Below are 19,529 nucleotides of genomic sequence, written 5' to 3' on the forward strand. Positions count from 1 at the left end.
CAAGATTAGTAACTTCTTTGGTTCTATTGCTACCTCTAATCTAAATCATGTTATTAGTAGTCCAATCCATAGCAAATACTCTGTTCTTTTTACTATAACATTAACAGTTGTACCAGGAATCTTTGTATTTACATACCTTCAGCAGTGGCTACACCATACCACTGTAATGTATACAGATAGTCCTCAATGTATGGCAATTTGAGAATGTAAGTCAGGGTAATTGTTAAGTGAGCCATCATGATCATTAAGTGCACCATGTAGTAGTAAGTGTGATGCTTAATCACGGTGTTTTTGGCAGAAAACTTAACCTTCGTGTGTAAATTGGTGGGTTCCATATGGGTTATGCTATAAAATAGTTGTTTGTGTGAATACAGATAGTCCGCAATTCATAACTGTTGTTAACTACTATTCAAAGTTACGTTGGCCTCAAGGAGCCATCACAAAATGTTGCATTGCTCCCAACCCATGGTCACATGATCACATTTCAGGCCGTTTGCAACTGGCTCGCATTTATGATTGCATTTTGCAACTTTTGCCATTCTCACAAAATAGCAGTAATAGATTAGACTGTAAAGTTGAAAATCTTTTGACTGATAGTATGCTTAACTGTATTTTCCTCTCATTGCTCTGTTCCCACATCATCCAATTTTATCTAAATAATTATTAGCAGGGGCATGATTCATCTCTTGCTATACAAGTCAGGTTGGACAGTTTGAAAATATATTTCATTCACAAATCATAAATCAGCCACAGTTTGGCATTTCGAGCTGTTGGAACATTTGAAGCAGCTGTTCCAAGGTTAAAACACTTTCCATATCCCCTATTTTTAAAACTATCTTTTCCAGACTAAAGCAAACATGATTTAGGACTCATCAGATACAGGTTGTATCTTTAAATATATCTAATCCTTTTAACACATGAATTTTGTTCAGATTTTATTTACCTTAGATGTTCTTAGTACCCATTGTGCAATGTCCTTTGTTCAAGCATCAAAAAATGACCAAACTAATGTAATATATATTATACTATTTTTTAATTTTGAACACTTTTAAAAAACTTTAAAAGTACTGGTGTAACTATTTGATAATAAACATTGAAGTATCTGGGAGCAATTTTACATGATCAAATTAAAAACATTTTCATATTTGAACAAATTTCAAAGTGAAAGCTTTTAAGCATTTCATGACATTTAACTTAAACTTGCTCTTATCTCATTCGTAGATAAACCACTTTTCCTTGTCACACCAAATCAATTCAGCAGTTTACAAATACTGATGACAAAATACTGACAAAATATTCTGTTCAAGAAGTAAAATATTTTACTCAGCAGGAAAGCTGGTCTTCAATTTGTTTTTTCCCCCAATCTCAAATTATTTTCTGACTTATTTGGCAGTTATTATCTGCAGTTCAGTTCAACAGGAACTTGTGAGTAAGCAGGTCTGAAGGACTATGAAGGAGGTCAAGAATGCTAAGTTTCATAGTAGCTGTGACTTCACTAGAATGAAGTTGCAATTATAATCTTTCATCCTATCTAAAAATATGATCAAGCTTTGACTAGTTTCTCCCATATAAATATACCTCCAATTCAGCATTTGCTTTAAATTTAGCCAATTTTGCTGAATAATAAAATTCTTAAGTCTTGTCACCTTCACCCTATAGAAAGAAAAGAGGTTCCAGTGAAGTCTGTACTTCAAGTTCAAAATGAGATGTCAATACAGGCTAAATATAATCTATTATATTCCAAATATTACATCAAAGCTATAATTTAAACTATAATTGCATTCACATAAGTTTAAGAGTAACATTTATAACTTAGTGTTAGCCCAATGCAGCATGTACATAAATACTAAAACCTGTGTTAGAACACGGTAGAATTTTCGTTTTAAAACTTGTTCATGGAAGCAAGGCACATAACTCAGTATTGTAAAATTATAAATCTAATTCTCAAAACAGTTGAGACAGTCCTTTTATACTGAAGCATGATTTTTCTACTTAACAATTTTCAATTAGATTCTTCATTTTTCCTGTAGGTTTCAGCAGGTGTGGCCCAAACTGTGAAAAGAAAAAGAACGTATAAACTAAAAAAAATCCATGTATTTTCCCCCTTGCAATGTTTGTATACAATAAACTAGAATTTTTATTGACCAGCAGTTCATTCCTACTACCTAGATCAACAATTGGGGAATTCTACAATTTTAAGTCCACGCCTTTTAAGCGTGCCAAGTTGAAATACAGTGCTTTAGATTCTATTAGTGGGAGCACTAGATCCACCAGAATGAAAGGAAGCAAATGTTCCTGGACATGGTGCTCCTTTAACTCAAGGAAAACCAATCATAAATACTGGGACTGATAATAAGCCATGTTAAAAATATGAATGGAGGTTAGTTTGCCAATCTCTTGAGATGAGGCATTCTGGAGATCTCTAATCCTGAATTTATGTAAATTCAAATGTAGCTTGGCTTAGCCTAAAGCCGTGATGGCGAACCTATGGCATGCATGCCAGAGGTGGCATGCAGTGCCCTCTCTGATGGCACGTGAGCTGTTGCTCTAGTTTAGCCCTGCTGCGCATGCGCACATGCCTCCCACCGGACAGCTGGTCTTCAGGTCTCTGTTGCACATGTGCAGGGGGCCGCATGCACATGGTGCATGCAGGGGGCTGCACATGCATGCGCAGGGGGTGGGACATGGGCGTGCACACATGCACAAGGACAGGGCACATGGGGGCGCATTTAAGGGTTCATGCGCTTTGGCCACTCGGTCCAGAAAAGGTTAGACATCACTGGCCTAAAGTATGAACCTAGCCTTGGTTGCTTGTAAGCTGGCTGACTCCTGACATTAGTACAACCATTCCACACCATGGCTCAGCACAACATACAAACTTTGGACCAAGCACTTACCAGATTTGTTTCAGAAGTTGAAATCTGTTTATCACTTTCACTTGAGCTGTCACTACGGTATCGATATGCAAATTTCTTTTTAAGAGCTTCAGCTATTACTGCAGCAGGATCTGTTGGATCAGCAGTTTTCCTTATTGTGCTTTCCTCCGGCCTTCAAAAGAATAAGGTAAGGCTGTATGACACACTAATTTCAAATGATGCAAATACATGCGCCATTTTCACCAATGATTTGCCGATCTTTTTTTTTTTTTGCTTTCACACTTCAATGTCTTTCTTAAGGACTCTAATGATTTGATTAACAACCGCAGGAAAATCAACACTGTAAATCCATCACAGTCATATGATATATCACTTGACGACAGTCTCTTAGCTATGTGATTACAGGTCCCAATTCTGCTCATTAAACTGGTCTATTTGTACTCATTAAAATGACAAGTTACTGTTTGAAAACCAAACTATGAACTTTAATCATGTGAATTAAGCAAACAAATGATTATCTCATCTCTATTTCTGCTTAGCAGTAATCAAAATATTGCACTTATCCCCTGCAACCCTTTCTCTAATAAGTAAAGAGGAAAATGTACCTTTTCACTGAGCGCAGCTTTACATTGTTCATGTCTTTCAGAATATCTAGCATATTTGGCATTTCAAGCTTCTTTGGATCAGCATCTTTCAGAGTCGTGCCAGAATTTATTCTTTTGCCTTTGCGCTCTTTAATAAGGTCAATGGCAGAAACACTCTGCTGAAGTGGCGGTGGTGGAGGCAGGGGTGGCGGCAGCGGTGGTGGCGGCGGCGGCGGTAGGACAGAAAGGGATGCAGAAGAACCTATTCCAGCTGTAAGAACAATGTACATTTAAACATGCCACAAATATCTTTCAATTTTTGTTTAAAAATGTACTCATTATTGTGATTATCAAATAGAATCAGCACTGAATTGGATTTCTATCATGTAACACTACTATATTCCCTCTCTGTTTCCTGAAAGGTTCCATTTTTAAACACAAAATATAATGAAAAAGGTGATGATTCTTTTAAGGAAATATATAGCTTGGCTGTAAATGGTTATACTGATTCCAGTACTGAAACAGCTTTCTAGTGTATGGAATTTGCTTATTACTTTTCTATAGCGCTGAATAAAAAAAAATGACTTCTGTTCACAAATAAACATAGTTTACTGTGTTTTCTATTCCTGTTTCCTGCTAGAGATATAGGGGTTAAGATTGATAGCTGTATCAATTTGTTAACTAAATATAAAAATAACATTAAAACACAGAAATATCATAAAGCAATGGAGAAAATGATAATTATTTAGGAACAGTTCTATTTTTAAGAGTTTATAAAGGCCAATGAGGATGCCAGCCTAATCTCAAAAGGGAAACCATTCTATAATATAAGGGCTGTAAAATTGAAAACCAAGGCCCATAAGTCCCTTTTATTTTCTACACAGAAAATAAATTTTAATGGTAGACCGTTAAAAGATACTGGGAAAATTTCACCATGAACAGGTTGATCAATTTCATTTCTATAGGGAAAAGGTATATTGCTTCCAAAGCATATATGGCTTTATAGGTTAACATGCCCCATTCCCCCCAGCACTTTAAACTTACTGTTATTCAGTCAGCAATTATAGAATAAAAGAGTGTTTGTATATTATTCCCCAGGAAAATAACATTACATTGTTGGTTAAAAGAAAAATTGGAAACACAGGAAAAAATTAATTATCGCATGTGTCAAGTGAACCTTTCATAAAGTTTTTTTTAAATACTTTACAAGAACAGTCACACGATACGTCTCATTTTAAGAACTTCCAATCAAAATCTTTACGATTAGCAAAAGTTTCTAATACAAATCCCAAGATCACCTTGACTCAGATTTCTACAAGAGTCTAATGTAACGGTGTCCAATCTATTACTAGTGTTACTATTATTACTCTTTCCAGTGCACCAGATTACCCTTTTCATCATATGCACTCAGCAAAGTATGCTGACTTACAATCATGGGTGCTATCATCTACCACAAAGGGAAAGCAACAGGTTGTGGAAGGCAGGCTCAAGATCATATGTACAGAGGGGGACCAATAGAGAAGTTTGCCATTTCAGATTTTTCATGTCCAGGTGAAAAGAAACCAATCACCAATTTTCTAAACATCATAATTTATACACCAAGGATATTTGCATCTGAATCTAGTACTTTCTGACTAAAGGCATAACTCTTAAAACTTGCTAACATTGAGGAAAGGACAATTTAATACCTGCTGCTAAATTTTGTTCTTGTAGGCTTACAATTTTGGCTATTTGTGCTCTTAAATTAGCAAGCTCATTTTCCAATGCATTTATTTTCTGCAATGCTTCGTCATTTTTGGCTACTGCAGTTTTGGAGTCTTCCATTTCTTGTGATTTCTTGGGCAACAATTCTTCGGTACTTGAGTCTCTTCCTGCGGAGCCTTCATTTTTAAGGAATGGTTGGGATTTTGACCAGTCTTCTGATCTATAATAAAAAAAAATAGTTTCAGTTTTTTTCATCATGTAGCATAAATCTCTTGATCAAAGGAGTCAAGTTCTATCTCTTAAACCAAATAACTTATTCTCTGCAAATATAGAATGCTGTCTTTGCCATGTTTGTATTTAAGCTAAAACAGTATTTAGGAAGTTCCTGTAAACATCATTAAACTATACTGTGTTCTGTTGAAAAGAAGGTGAAGGCAAAGGGTTTGTTTTCGTTTTATTATTTTAATAATAAAATGGTTTCATGAACAGATGGTTTAGAACTTAAACACAACTACTGTTTTTCAATTACTGTATCTGCAAACAGTGTAGAAAAAAATCATCTATACAGATATCATTAATATAATGACATTTTTAACAGCTTCTTTTAATGTTTAAAAGAACATTAATAGTTGTAATTGTATTATAATTTATTGGGTCTATGTGAGCTTTAAAAGATGTCTTGTACTCAGAAGCTTAAAATGTCACAAGACTTCTTATAATTTTGTTTTGCTGGTAGTTTCTTCTACCTTCATAACTGCAGCAACTGCTAAAGTTCTTGTGTAAACACTTTTCCTTTTGTACTAGAATTGCTGTCAGTCAAAGGTTTTTGTTTTCCTCCTTTCAAGGGCTTTCACTGTACATGACCTTACATAAACCTACTTCACAGTAACTAAAAGGGGGAGAAAATCAAATAGTATTTTATCAGCACTTTCATTTTCGTATTTCTTTTGCTTTGTTATTTTTAAAATTAGTCATGAACTTCTCTGGATAGAGTCAGAGTATTACAAATCTAGCCAATACATAAATTCACATGTTGTCAATACTGGAGTATCAATAGAATATTCTTCCCCATCCTTTTACATCTAAAAAGGCAAATAGGTCATCATTATACCAAAACCAGCTGAAAAGAACTGGAAAGAATCTAGCTACAGGAAGTCTTCCACTTACAACCATTTGACCATACAAAGTTATTAATGGCAAAAAAGTACTTATGACCAGTTCTCACACATATGACCATTGCAGCATCCCTATAAGTCATGTGATCAAACTTCGACTGCTTAGCAACTGGCATGCATTTACAATGGTTGCAGCATCCGGGGATCCTGGGATTGTCAGCCTTTCTAGGGAGCTTCTGACAAAGTTAATGGGGAAGCCGAATTCACTTAATGACCACATGATCCATTTAACAACTAGTGATCTGCTTAATAACCATGGCAAAAATGGACATTAAATTTGGTCAGTTTAACAACTTAACATTCACTTAACAACTGCTTGCTTAGCATCAAAAATTTTGAGCTTAAATGAGGTTGTAAGTCGAGGACTACCTGTAATCTATTTCTTTAAAATGGATTTTCCTTTCCTAGAGTTGCAAATAGAATTCTCATTCTTTCTCATAACTCATTCTGGCTAAAATAATACTGGATATCTATTTGATTAGAAGTCTACTAGCCAGATACTTTGGTACTAAAATAGAAACATACTATAAAAATATATGCTTATATAAGCATGAAGTTATTGCATAAACAGAACGGCTAGATAATAAAACACATTTATTACATTTTTAAAAGTCCCAAAAGCTTGTTAAGATTTTCTTCCTTGATCAATAATATTGGCCAGTTTTCATGTTATCAGAAAACCTGTTCGTCAAACTGTAACCTCATAGAAATTGGTTAGTGGCCTTGGTCAACAGGTTATCTATGAAAGCTTAAAGTACCAGTAATAGAGGATAAGCTTTGAGAAACATACCTGAACCGTGTAAAAACTTTGTCGCCTTCATTATCTTCTTCAGCAACCCACCCTACATCTACAAGGGAGACTACCGCATCTTCTTTTAGTTGGTTAGATTGAGTGCTTTCTGCAGGCTGAGAAGTAAGCTAGATTGATTGGATAATGTTACATATTAGACCAACTGCCTGGATCAGTATAATATCACTACAAAGGTAACACAAAGATAAAATACATAGTGCAATCATGAATAAATGGAAGGGAGAAGAAGTTTATACTAGATAACTCTAGTATCTAGTGTTTTTTTTCTATTGAGGCATGGTTTCAAACTTAGTATGAATCCAATCTAAGAAATCTAAGGAAGATACTACAGCATTAGCATTTCCACTGTTGTTTCCTAATGCATGGCATGACTCACAAATTGGGTACTACATAGCAAATATCTAGCTGCAGGTTAGGAAATGTGCATATACTAAATTTCAAACTATTTCTTATACATATTGCATTATATTTGGATGAGAAACGAAAGCCAGAAATTAGTTTCAGAGAAAGAAACTCCAAATCTTACCCTAATTGTTTGTAAATGTTATTTTACTGTACTTGTTTCCAGATTTGCCAGCCCAGCTAAGGAGGCATCAAAAATATTTAAAGGGTAAGAACTACTTTCTAGAAATAGCTGAAGTTAAAATTCTCAATACTGTAAGGTTATATCTATCGAAAATCAAGCCTATGTTTACTATTCTACAGCGTTTAACAGAAGTATTGTCACTGTGACTACTCTGGCCAATATTGGATCATTGTGACATAATTTCCAAAAAGGACGAAAAGCATATTACCATGTCTTTTAATAGTTTAACACTTTATTCAGAGACCATTTCATGGTCTTGTGAAACTAGAACATTTATATATGCAAGTATTGCAAGTGGATTAGAACTTCTTACTTGATTATTATTTCAGACTTCACTTGTTTTTTGGAGACCTGCCATAGGAGAAACTCAGATTTGCCTTTTATTTATTTATTTATTTATTTATTTTTATACTTTTATACCGCACCATCTCCCGTAGGACTCAGGGCGGTTCACAGGCATATTAAAATACAAAAATAATAAATAACCAATTTAAAACCCAATCAAAACAAAATATTTCAATCGCCAAATGACTAAAACGGTAAAAACCGGTTAAAACCCATTAAAATTAACTAAAATATTTTATTCTTAGGCTAGTCCAGCTCGTTGAAATAATAAAGTCTTCAGTTCACGCCTGAAGGTCCGGAGGTCTGGGAGTTGCCGTAACCCTGGAGGAAGCTCGTTCCACAGGGCCGGTGCTGCCACAGAGAAGGCCCTCCCCTTGGGGGTCGCCAACCTGCATTGCTTGGTCGACGCTGTTTTGTCGGGCTTTAACTAGATAGGCAACTAAATCCAAGCATTGTGAAAAGATTAAACTTGGGGCAGCAAAATAAGTATCTAAATTTCCCATCCACACTTAAAATATTTGACTAACTATACTAATTAAGTCTCATGCCCTATTCAAGTAGAAATCCAAAGCATATTTGTCTTGAAGAAAAGTTTAATTTTTCAGCAAGATTTTGCTGTTAAGAGCTTCAAAAATGACAAAACAATGGTCACTGCTATTAAAGTTCTTTAGCTCATTTTCCATGCACAAGAAAATAAGGAATACAGAAGTTAATAACCATATTTGTATTTAAGTAAATACCAATAGTTAAAGTGAACTTTAGTGAAAAAAGAGAAGACTGACTTACAGTAGGCTCAGTGCACGATCCTGTGATATAACAGCTAGAAAGCAAGAAAGGAAGAAAAAAGGGAAAGACAGAATGCTATAGAAAAGTTTCAAGAAAGCATGAAGACAGCCGTGATATTATTAGGTTTATTTATTTTTTTAAAAAAAAATAAACAGCAGAGTTTATTCTGCCATCATTCAGAAAACTATAGTACTTTTTAGCAAAGGGCAGGGACAGAGAACTTTTTTGGTCCAACAATTATTTTAAATATCAAGCATGTGACAACTCAAGAACCCACTTGTATCTTTCTACTCTCTTGGGCTTGGTTTTAAACTGAATTTTTACCCACCGTTAAATTTCTCTCTGGTGAATGAATTCCAGACAAAAGTGTTGATTAAGATAGAAGATATTATTTCTTATTATTTTATTCCATAAGCAATATTTTGAATCAATTTCTGCCCAGGTTTTATAAAAAATATTCAGAAGTCACTGACAGTTTAAACCAGTAATATCATGAAATAAATATAGCTACAGGTAAAATAATAAAAGAAGAAATATCCAATATTTTATCCAAGAAAAAAAGGACATGATGATATTCACATATCTTACAAAATGTTTCTAAAATGCTGAATTTGTTATGTGTAAATATATGATTTTATCCTTGAATACTTTTCCACTCAGAAACTGTTAAGAGTCACAAGAGTTCAATAAAATTCAATGTTCTTGACATTTGAGTGCAATAGAAATAAATAAATCATGACCAATCTTTTCAAAAATATGTTCTCCCTCCAATTTTCAAATATAACTGATTAGTTTTACTATAAATCACAATTACTAAAGTCTTTTCAGAATTCATTATTTAGTACTGAAAATTAAGTTCTATTTAAAATACATGTTGTTGTCATGAGAAAATAAACCTAAAATTAAAAATATACTGAATTTGACCTTTGCATGATCAATGGTATTCATAATTTGCCATTTTCAACATAATTACAAAATTTTACATCATTCTTATTTTGAAGGAACTATTTTTAAATCAAAAAATACTACCATTTTTTTCACCTTTTAAATATGTTGACATTCCTCCTACATAAGTTTTGTTCCTTCTTGATGCAAATGTGTGTGCATCACCAGTGCCCTAAACCCATTTATCATTTTTTACAATTTTCTGGCTAAACAATTTCCTTGCACATTTCTGTCAGGGTTTTTTTGGCAAAAGTATAAATAGGAACCTTGAGGGTGCAATGAAAAATGTCCAAGTACATATTAAACATCTAAGAAAGAGAAAAACATCTAATTGCCATTTACTTAATCCACAAGAGGGAAAAAATATCATTCACAGATGTAATTCCTTAAGCTGTAGACAAAAAGGAGTCCTGTTTCTACAATAATTTACAGAAATTTAGAGCCAACCACTAACTGCAAAAATTGTAATGAGACCATGCTGTTATATAGCAATTATCTTAAAGTTAATACAAGCTGGAATACTTTACTACAAGAAGAATCCTGAGGCAACCTCCATCTCAGAATTATTTGCCTATGTACAGTTTTGTCTTTGACTTTGTGAGTTTTATTGTATAAAAATATAGCCCATAACTTAGTCATACTTTGCTTACTATTTCAAAATAAGCATTGTATCAAAAAACTCCACAATTATCAAATAAGCTCATGTGGATTTTTTAGGCTGATATTTTCTTCTTTCCATATGGATGCCACTGAAGCTTTAAGTGGCAATATCTTGCAGAATAAATATTTTGTAAAGTATATTTTATTCTGAAGATTCAGAGTAAACTGACATATTCAGGAAAGTTTTAAAGAAATAATAACATGCCAAACCAATCAAGTTAATGGTCTACTCGGAAGGGAAAGTATTTGCATTAAAGTATCATATGAAAGCAGTTTTAATATCTGTTCAGTGGAACTTGCAAATAAATTTCATAGCTTATCTCTGGAAAGCTTCACACTTCAGTTTTGTTGGCTTAATGGGAAGGTGGCTATACAGATGAGAAGTTTTCTTTTGTAATTCAGGATATACAGTTGCACTTCAAAAACTAGTGAGGTCAGGATATAACATTTCAATTCAGTTGCATTTAAAATACAATTTAATAAAAATAATAACTATCTATAGTTATATAATAAAGTCACATCTGTTTCTATTATATAAAGAAATTAGAATTCAGCAACAACTTTAGGAAATCTTTAGGATGTGTATTTGTTTAAGGAGCTATATATGCGGTTCTGAGGAACTTCTGTAATAGTTTCATTAGCTATTTGAATCATTTTCTACTCTCATCAATGAAGACTTTGGTATCAGTACATCCAATTTATCAATCCATGTCATTTTCATTTAATTAAATTTTAACTTTTAAAATTAATATAACTACTTTTTTGCCTAAGGAAATAATTTAATTTGGGGTGTGTCCCTATTTTTGGTTCCAAACTGACAGAAAGTAACTTATATCCACAGGTACCACAGACCCAGATTTTTAGCTCTTACTAGTTTTTGTAAATCAAAACAAACAAGTAAACATCTTACCTGAAATTGAACCCTTGGACATTGTATCAGAGAAAGGTTTGAGCCGATTTTTCTTACAATACTTCTGTTTGGGCCATAAGTTTTATTTGACCAAAGCAACTGAAAATAAAAAAGTCTGTGTCAATATTACTTTACTTTGAAGTTTTACATACAGTTAAATAAACTCAGAAAAACTCTATTTTTTGAATAAACATGCATCAAGTTCCATTATAAGCCTATACTGTATATTCAGAAAACAGAAAATCTTAAAATTTAAGATTTATTTTATTGTATACTTCCCAGAGTCGTGCAAGTGACATGGGCAGCTATATAAATTTGGTAAAGTGGCACAATATTCTGTCCACAACATTTGAATGAGCTCACAATCAATATCTCTCTTAACCAACAAAATTATTTTGATTATATTTTATAATGTAATGAACTATTCCTCAAACACGAACTAGAGAACTTTAGGCATAATTATATTCCAAAATTCAGTTATATTTAAATCTTATACTGTGTGTTCATGTCCTTTTAATGTCATTGGCATTAATGCATATCATTCCCTATACCGGGGTCTCCAACCTTGGAACTCTGAGAGTTGAAGTCCACAAGTCTTAAAGTTGCCAAGGTTGGAGACCCCTGCCCTATACATTATTCAGATTTTCAGTTTTTGCAAATCTTTCACTGTAATAATAGGTATACTTACTGATTCCATTGTTAACCCAACTTGCATAAATATCACTCTAAATAGATGCTTAATCCAGCAGATCATATAGAATAACGTTAAGCCTTCAGTAATTTGTAATTTGACAACCTCAGCTTGCTAGGAGGTAGAAGCTCCATAGTCAGCCTGGAGAGAAAAAAAATACTTAAGAAAATATGCAACTGTTTCAATGTGAAAATTCATCTCAAAATAAATATAACGACAGCTAGAGCTCTAGCAATTTTCACCGAAAGCATATAACCAATAGTTTTAATTATACACCACCTTTAATTAATTAAACACTATATAGTTGTTATTTTAATATTCAAAACAGGAAAAAAGGTTCGAAGGAAAACAACAGAAGCAAGAACCAATTGTTATTAAAAAAATGTACTTTTAAAGTTATATAGGGCATACCATAAGACAGAACCCATAGACCAATCACAATATATTTTATTATTTTTTCAGATTAAAATGTTATTATAGTTAGGAATGTTCAAAGATCACACTTCAAATGAGTACAAAAAATGTAACCAATTCAATTATTTAATGTAATTTATATAATAAATTGTCTATAGGACCAGCTATGGTACCAGCAACTGCAAGTATAATTTTGAAAGTACACTGCATTTAAAACATTTAGTATACTTTAGGAAAATAATATATTAAAAAGTCTGTATGGTGAGTGTAGCAGTACCTGGAGACAGCAAAAGAGAAGAGAAAGAACTGGAGGAAATAACAAAATATAAAGACCTGTAAATAGAAGTAGAACGATTAGAACAAAAGAAAGCAAAGATAGTACCAATAGTAGTAAGTACCTTGGGTGCAATCCTAAAACATAATGCCAAATACCTTCAGCAGTACTGACAAAATCAGCATCCATCAATTGCAAAAGGCAACTTTATTGGAACAGTTTATATGCTGCAATGATACCTCTTAACACCATGAAACATCTATATATCTGAGGTCCTTTGGAAGGATTCAATAGGTGGATAAAAATGCCAAACCCAGACTAAACATCTGGTTGACTGCACAACTAATAAAAATATATGGTTTAATAGTGTGAAATTTAATGCCTGAAGATGAATTTTCTTCTGCAGTAAATATGCATATCCCTAAAGAATAAAATTCTTTCTGTACTCAATGCTCATGAATAAGAACAATTTAATCAAGTGAACATAGTTATAATTATTTGAAAAGTAATCAAATTTCTGAACTTTGTAATGGAAAAATGCAACTGAAGAAAAGGAAATGAAATTCAAGAAAAAAAAACTGCTATCATAAAATACTGCATTATAAACTTGTTTTAGTTGATGGTTAGTTTCTCCTGGCAGAGGAAAAATAGATTCATTTGGAAAGGCAGTTCTAGTTTTAGCTTTATTATTTGTAGTGGGTTTTAGAAGCTAACTTGTTGGCTGTTCAGTTGTCAGTTTCTCACCTGGGAACACCAGTTCATGACATATGCTTCACAGTTGTCATTTTAAACATATTCTTTTAACCTGAAATAAAAATATAGTATTTGTTCTTCAAAAGGAGTACTGATATTAACTAGATTTATCTTAGATCTTAGATCTTCTCTTAGATTTATAAATTCTAATATTAAAATGAGAACTTACATTGCTAAAATGTATTATTTTGTATAATTATTTTGTAACAAATTCAACCAAGCTATATGAGAACAGTAATGTACTACTCCTACAAAGAGAATAAAATAAACAAATGTGATTTGTTCAGTAATGTTTAACACTGACAAGATCAATGGCAATCAGTGTCAGCTATTTTGTTTTGGCTGCTTTATTAAATTGTTTTTTTTATTTCTAATTTTTACTTACTAACAAACAGGAAGCAGCGGGTGAAGCGTAAACACATCAGATACCTGTAAAATTAGCACGTCCCGCCCCCCAAGGCTGTGTGCTCTCCCCACTTCTCTTCTCTTTGTATACCAATGACTGCATCTCTAACAATCCATCTGTTAAACTATTGAAGTTTGCAGAAGACACAGCAGTGATCAGTCTCATTCGAGACAATGATGAATCCGCATACAGACAAGAAGTTGAACAACTAGCCTCATGGTACGACCAGAACAATCTGGAACTGAACACACTCAAAATTGTAGTAATGGTGGTAGACTTTAGGAGAAACCCTTCCATACTTCCACCTCTTACAATACTAGACAACAGAGTATCAACAGTAGACACCTTCAAATTTCTAGGTTCTACCATATCGCAAGATCTAAAATGTACAGCTAACATCAAAAACATCATAAAAAAAAGCACAACAAAGAATGTTCTTTCTGCGCCAACTCAGAAAGCTCAAACTGCCCAAGGAGCTGCTTATACAGTTCTACCCAGGAATTATTGAGTCTGTCATCTGCACCTCTATAACTGTCTGGTTTGGTTCTTCAACTCAACAAGACAGACACAGACTTCAGAGGATAATTAGAACTGCAGAAAAAGCAATTGTTACCAACCTGCCTTCCATTGTGTATCTGTATACTGCACGAGTCAAAAAGAGGGCTGTGAAAATATTTACAGACCCCTCACATTCTGGACGTAGGACAACAATCCTGGACAGTTGACTGTTTCAACTCCTACCCTCAAAACGACTCTCTAGACCACTGCACACCAGAACAACTAGACACAAGAACAGTTTTTTCCCAAACGCCATCATTCTGCTAAACAAATAATTCCCTCAATACTGTCAACTTACTAAGTCTGCACTACTATTAATCTTCTCATTGGTCCCATCACCCATCTCCTTCCACTTATGACTGTATGACTGCAACTTTGTTGCTTGTATCCTTACGATTTATACTGATAGTTTCTTGATTGCTTATTTGTACCCTATGACTATCATTAAGTGTTGTACCTTATGATTCTTGATGAACGTATTTTTTCTTTTATGTACACTGAGAACATATGCACCAAGACAAATGCCTTGTGTGTCCAATCACAATTGGCCAATAAAAATTCAATTCAATTCAATTCAATTCAATTCAATTCAATTCAATTCAATTCTATTCTATTCTACTTCAAAGACAAATAGAAAGTTACAAAGGAATGGTCATGTACTCCTTATATAGAGTAGATAGAAATGGACAAAAAGGTGTCATAGAAATGGACAAAAAGGTGTTAATTGCTATATTAGTCATTTTCTTAGCAATTTATAAATTGCCTTGTGTTAGTAATAGTTGTATTAAATTAATAGTTGTATTAAATGTAATACTTATATTAAATTAAACTTATTTATAAGTTAATAAAAATTAAACACAATATAAACCAAAATAATAAATGCATTTTATAATAGAATATAGTAAATAGAAACAATTCCTAATGGATGCAATTACATTGGTGATGAGTACATCACTGGAAAATCTGAAAGATAAGCTTAGGGAAAGATCATCATGGAGAAAATCTTATCGTGGTTTGCTTATAGTTGACATCAAGTTGTTGACACATATTCAACAGTCAGTACAACTTCAGTATAAATCAATAGATAGTAATGAGAGAGAGTAGTTTTATGGCTTCATAAAAGTCCTATGAAAAGAAGCATTCTAATAGCTGCTTAAAGTTCAAAATATTGGATTCTAAATTTAGGAACCAAATGGCAAAAAAATGTCTTAAAATTTAGGGTGCATTATTCATTATTAATTCATTATTAAAAATAGGCTGACATTTTACTAATTTATTTCATTTTATACTTGTAAACAGGCTTTTACACAACTGGATCTCCTATCAAAAATGAAATAATAATTTATCTACTTTAAATTGCAGAAACTGGGTATGTCTAGTTTAATAAAAAGAAGGACTAGGGGAGACATGATAGCTGTGTTCCAATATCTCAGGGGTTGCCACAAAGAAGAGGGAGTTGGGCTGTTCTCCAAAGCACCTGAGGGTAGAACAAGAAGCAATGGGTGGAAACTGATCAAAGAAAGAAGCAACTTAGAACTAAGGAGAAATTTCCTGACAGTTAGAACAATTAATAAGTGGAACGACTTGCCTGCAGAAGTTGTGAATACTCCAACACTGGAAATTTTTAAGAAAATGTTGGATAACCATCTGACTGAGATGGTGTAGGGTTCTTGCCTAGGCAGGGGGTTGGACTAGAAGGCCTCCAAGGTCCCTTCCAACTCTGTTGTTATGTTATGTTATGTTAAATGTTATGTCCTTAGCACAAAAAACTATTTAATTGTCTGGTTCAACTTGATTTTATAACTAGAGTCCCAGAACCCACATACCTGCAGAACAGAACAGAATTAATTGTGGCAGAATGAAACAAATGGCAGAGCCAGAGGTTATAATAATTAACTATGCAAAATTACTGGTTTTGCACACATGGTTACTAGACGTGTTGCAACTATAATTTTAATTTATGAGAAAACGTTTCTATTGCAAATACAATTATACCGGTGTCGAGCGAGTATCAGGTAATATAAAAAGCTATATTCTGCCAAATCAGATTATTTTCTATCTAGCTCAGTTTAGCTGCAAATTCAGTGTCAGAATAGTTTTATGTGATGTCAGTTATTTCATATCATTCCTATTGCATCCATTTAACTGCAGAAACCAAATATTGTGATTACAGAGATTACAGACAATCCTTGTTTTGTGACTGCCTCATTTACTAACCATTCAGTTACAATGGTGAAAAATGTAACTTTGTGAGCAATCCTCATATTGATAACGTTTCAGGTGTGTAAAGCAAAGGAAAGCTGAAGTAAGATCATAACCAAAATCTTGGTTTTACTTAGTGACTTCACTTAATGACTAAGTTGGTGGTCCCAATTATCACTAACCGAGATCTGTGTGTGTATCATGACCCTATTTCACACAATACTGTTGAATGCAACAACACAATTTTCCAAACACATTTTTTAATATTTTTAAAATATACTTCAATATATTAACCACCAAGTTCTGAAGCATCTTGACTATAGAAGTCAGATCACGAACACATTTTTCTAACAATGAAAGTAATATAATAGACATAGCTAATGTCAGAGATGAGCAAATGTTTAGCTTTTGCAGGAGAAAGACAGCAGTGGGGGATGATTCAAAGTGGGTGAGCGATGTGTTAACCATGTAGGAAGGATTTTAAAATCTTTTTGATGTAAAGAATCTTTTTAAGTGTTCAAGAATTTTACTGTAAATCACAGATGTTGTGCACCCCCCTTTGAATTTTCCACTAAATATTAGTTAGAGGCAGTGGTGAAATCCAATTTTTTTTACTACCAGTTCTGTGGGCGTGGCTTGGTGGGCATGGTGTGGCTTGGTGGGTGTGGCAAAGGAAGGATACTGCAAAATCTCCATTCCCTCCTGGGTGAAGAATATTGCAAAATCTCCATTCCCAACCCACTCTGGGGCCAGCTAGAGGTGGTATTTGCCAGTTCTCCCAACTGCTCAAAATTTCTGCTACTGGTTCTCCAGAACCTGTCAGAACCTGCTGGATTTCACCCTTGATTAGAGGCAAATTCTGAATAGGCTTACTTAATTAAACCAGACAGTTCTTAAACCTAGCACTCACAAGACAACTGCGTCTTTTCCACATTACTAGATTTTTCTTTGTTTTGGTGTCCGAAGAAATAAACAAGGAAAATCCGGCAGTATTAGAAGCAACAGACGTGGCCCCGCAAATTCTGTTTCGATGTAAGAGCAATTGTCAGAGTAAACTGCCTTCTCTGGAGCAGCCCAAAAGGGAAGGGAGAAGACAATCGAGGGAACGGGTGTAAACCAGACGAAATTTCTCAGATCAGCCACCGGGGCCGCGCAGGAAAAAAAACACCACTATGCCCCGAGGAGCTTAGAAAGGGCGCAGAAGCAGTAATTTGAGAACCACCAGGTTTAGGCCTACCTCAAAAATCAGATCATCCTGGAGACAGAACGATATAAAACGGCCCTTCTGCGATCACTCTTCGGCCCCTCGCGGAACACGCTCCCACCCGGGCCTGCCCCTTGACGGACGGGGAAGTGGGGGGCGCGCAGGGCAAGAAACGGGAGCCGCCGGGCTAACACGGCGGAAGAGCCAAAACAGTTGTCGCCGGGAAGGCACGGCTCTCGTCTCCCGCCCCGCGACTGAGGAAACCAGAAAGCGGCGCCCGGCAACGTCGGGCGAGACCTTTTGAGGGCAACGACTCGTGTCCTTGACTCACGATCGGCGCGTTCTCTCTCGGCCCTGACCTGACAGGACGCCGCTCATCCCACACCCGAAACTTCGCGACAGGGTTGAACTGTGACAACAAACGGGAGGCCCCGAGGCAGAGGGGAGGAACTCACCTGCTCGTCAGACCTCTACAGGACTTATTCCTTGGCTCGGACTCTCCCGGAGCCGCTGAGTCCCCGCCGGCCAGCAGTCCCTCGACCCTCTTCGACCGTCTCCCTCAGCTACCAATCCTGCGGAGTGCCGGCAGTAGTCCTGACCAATCGCTGCCCGCCATTTAGGGAGGCGAGGCTTAGTCTTGCGGTCCGGTTAGATGACGAGATATATCATCGTCTAAAAGCATCATCGAGACAGGATAGAAGCCCGAGGACTCTATGATCTCTGGAGTGACATCCGCTCCATAGATCTCTTTTCTCATCTCGATGGTTTCAGAAAGTTCAAACCCCGCCTAATGTTTCGGATAAGATATTTGCTACAAAGGCTGAGAAAGTCCTGCTCTTTAGTATCAAAAGGATCGCGTAGGAGCGCCATCTAGTGTTATCTTACTGTAACAAATACCTAAATGTTTTCTGAGGTTTTCACGGGTGTTTGTATATAGGTCTTTGGTTGTTCGGGTTTTCTCCCGTGTAAAATTGGAAGTGTCTTGGCGACGTTTCGACGAAGTCTCATTCGTCATCTTCAGGCTTCAGCTTCGTGCTTCTGGGAGCAATGTGTGATGTAGCACGACCACAAAGCCAAACAACAGCTATGCAGCTCACCAGCTCAAATCCCCCTGCAGCACAGACTAGACTGAGCACAACCAAGCCCCCACCAACACAGGACACACCCCCATCCAATCAGAGCACAGAAAAACCCCCATCCAATCAGAGCACAGCCAAGCTCCCACCCAATCAGTTCAAACCCCCACTAGCAGTTAAAAGGAAGAAACAGCTGCGATCACACATTGCTCCCAGAAGCACGAAGCTGAAGCCTGAAGATGACTAATGAGACTTCGTCGAAATGTCGCCAAGACACTTCCAATTTTACACGGGAGAAAACCCGAACAACCAAAGACATATATATATATATATATATATATATATATATATATATATATATTTATATATATATATATATATATATATATATATATAAAATATGCATCAGCTATATTAATTTGATATAATGAAGGGAACAATAGGACAGGAACGGTAGGCACTTTTGTGCTCTTATGCACGCCCCTTATAGTCCTCTTAGGAATGGGGTGAGGTCAATAGTAGACAGTTTTTGGTTGAAGATTTTGGGATTTTGAGTAGAGACTATGGAG

General features: G+C 35.2%; 1 protein-coding gene across 3 annotated transcripts; it reads right to left on the reverse strand.

The window, feature by feature from the left end:
* Window positions 1-1,016: 1,016 nt before the first annotated feature.
* On the reverse strand, window positions 1,017-18,580 carry MTFR1 (mitochondrial fission regulator 1). Of its 3 annotated transcripts, XM_058175438.1 has the most exons (10): window positions 18,340-18,580; window positions 13,506-13,566; window positions 12,765-12,820; window positions 12,071-12,214; window positions 11,383-11,481; window positions 7,130-7,257; window positions 5,149-5,384; window positions 3,482-3,731; window positions 2,898-3,048; window positions 1,017-2,052 (listed from the first exon to the last, which is right to left on the reverse strand). In XM_058175438.1, the coding sequence occupies exons 4-10, from the start codon at window positions 12,134-12,136 to the stop codon at window positions 1,993-1,995; spliced, it is 990 nt and encodes a 329-aa protein (XP_058031421.1). In that variant the 5' UTR covers window positions 12,137-12,214; window positions 12,765-12,820; window positions 13,506-13,566; window positions 18,340-18,580; the 3' UTR covers window positions 1,017-1,992. The 3 variants fall into 3 exon arrangements, with proteins under 3 accessions (XP_058031421.1, XP_058031419.1, XP_058031420.1); XM_058175436.1 differs by lacking the exon at window positions 12,765-12,820 and having other exon boundaries at window positions 18,340-18,579; XM_058175437.1 differs by lacking the exons at window positions 12,765-12,820; window positions 13,506-13,566 and having other exon boundaries at window positions 18,340-18,579.
* Between the last annotated feature and the right edge of the window lie 949 nt (window positions 18,581-19,529).

This window comes from Ahaetulla prasina, chromosome 3 (assembly GCF_028640845.1).
Source record: "Ahaetulla prasina isolate Xishuangbanna chromosome 3, ASM2864084v1, whole genome shotgun sequence".
Taxonomy (NCBI): domain Eukaryota; kingdom Metazoa; phylum Chordata; class Lepidosauria; order Squamata; family Colubridae; genus Ahaetulla; species Ahaetulla prasina.

What these genes read in the sequence shown, in the direction of transcription:
- MTFR1 (XM_058175438.1), bottom strand. Translation starts at nt 12,136, where the DNA reads ATGATCTGCTGGATTAAGCATCTATTTAGAGTGATATTTATGCAAGTT. An exon ending in AAAGTTTTTACACGGTTCAG is followed by an intron (nt 5,385 to 7,129) that starts GTATGTTTCTCA and finishes TTTTTATTATAG; the next exon opens with ATCAGAAGACTGGTCAAAAT. An exon ending in CAACTTCTGAAACAAATCTG is followed by an intron (nt 2,053 to 2,897) that starts GTAAGTGCTTGG and finishes TTCTTTTCACAG; the next exon opens with TTTGGGCCACACCTGCTGAA.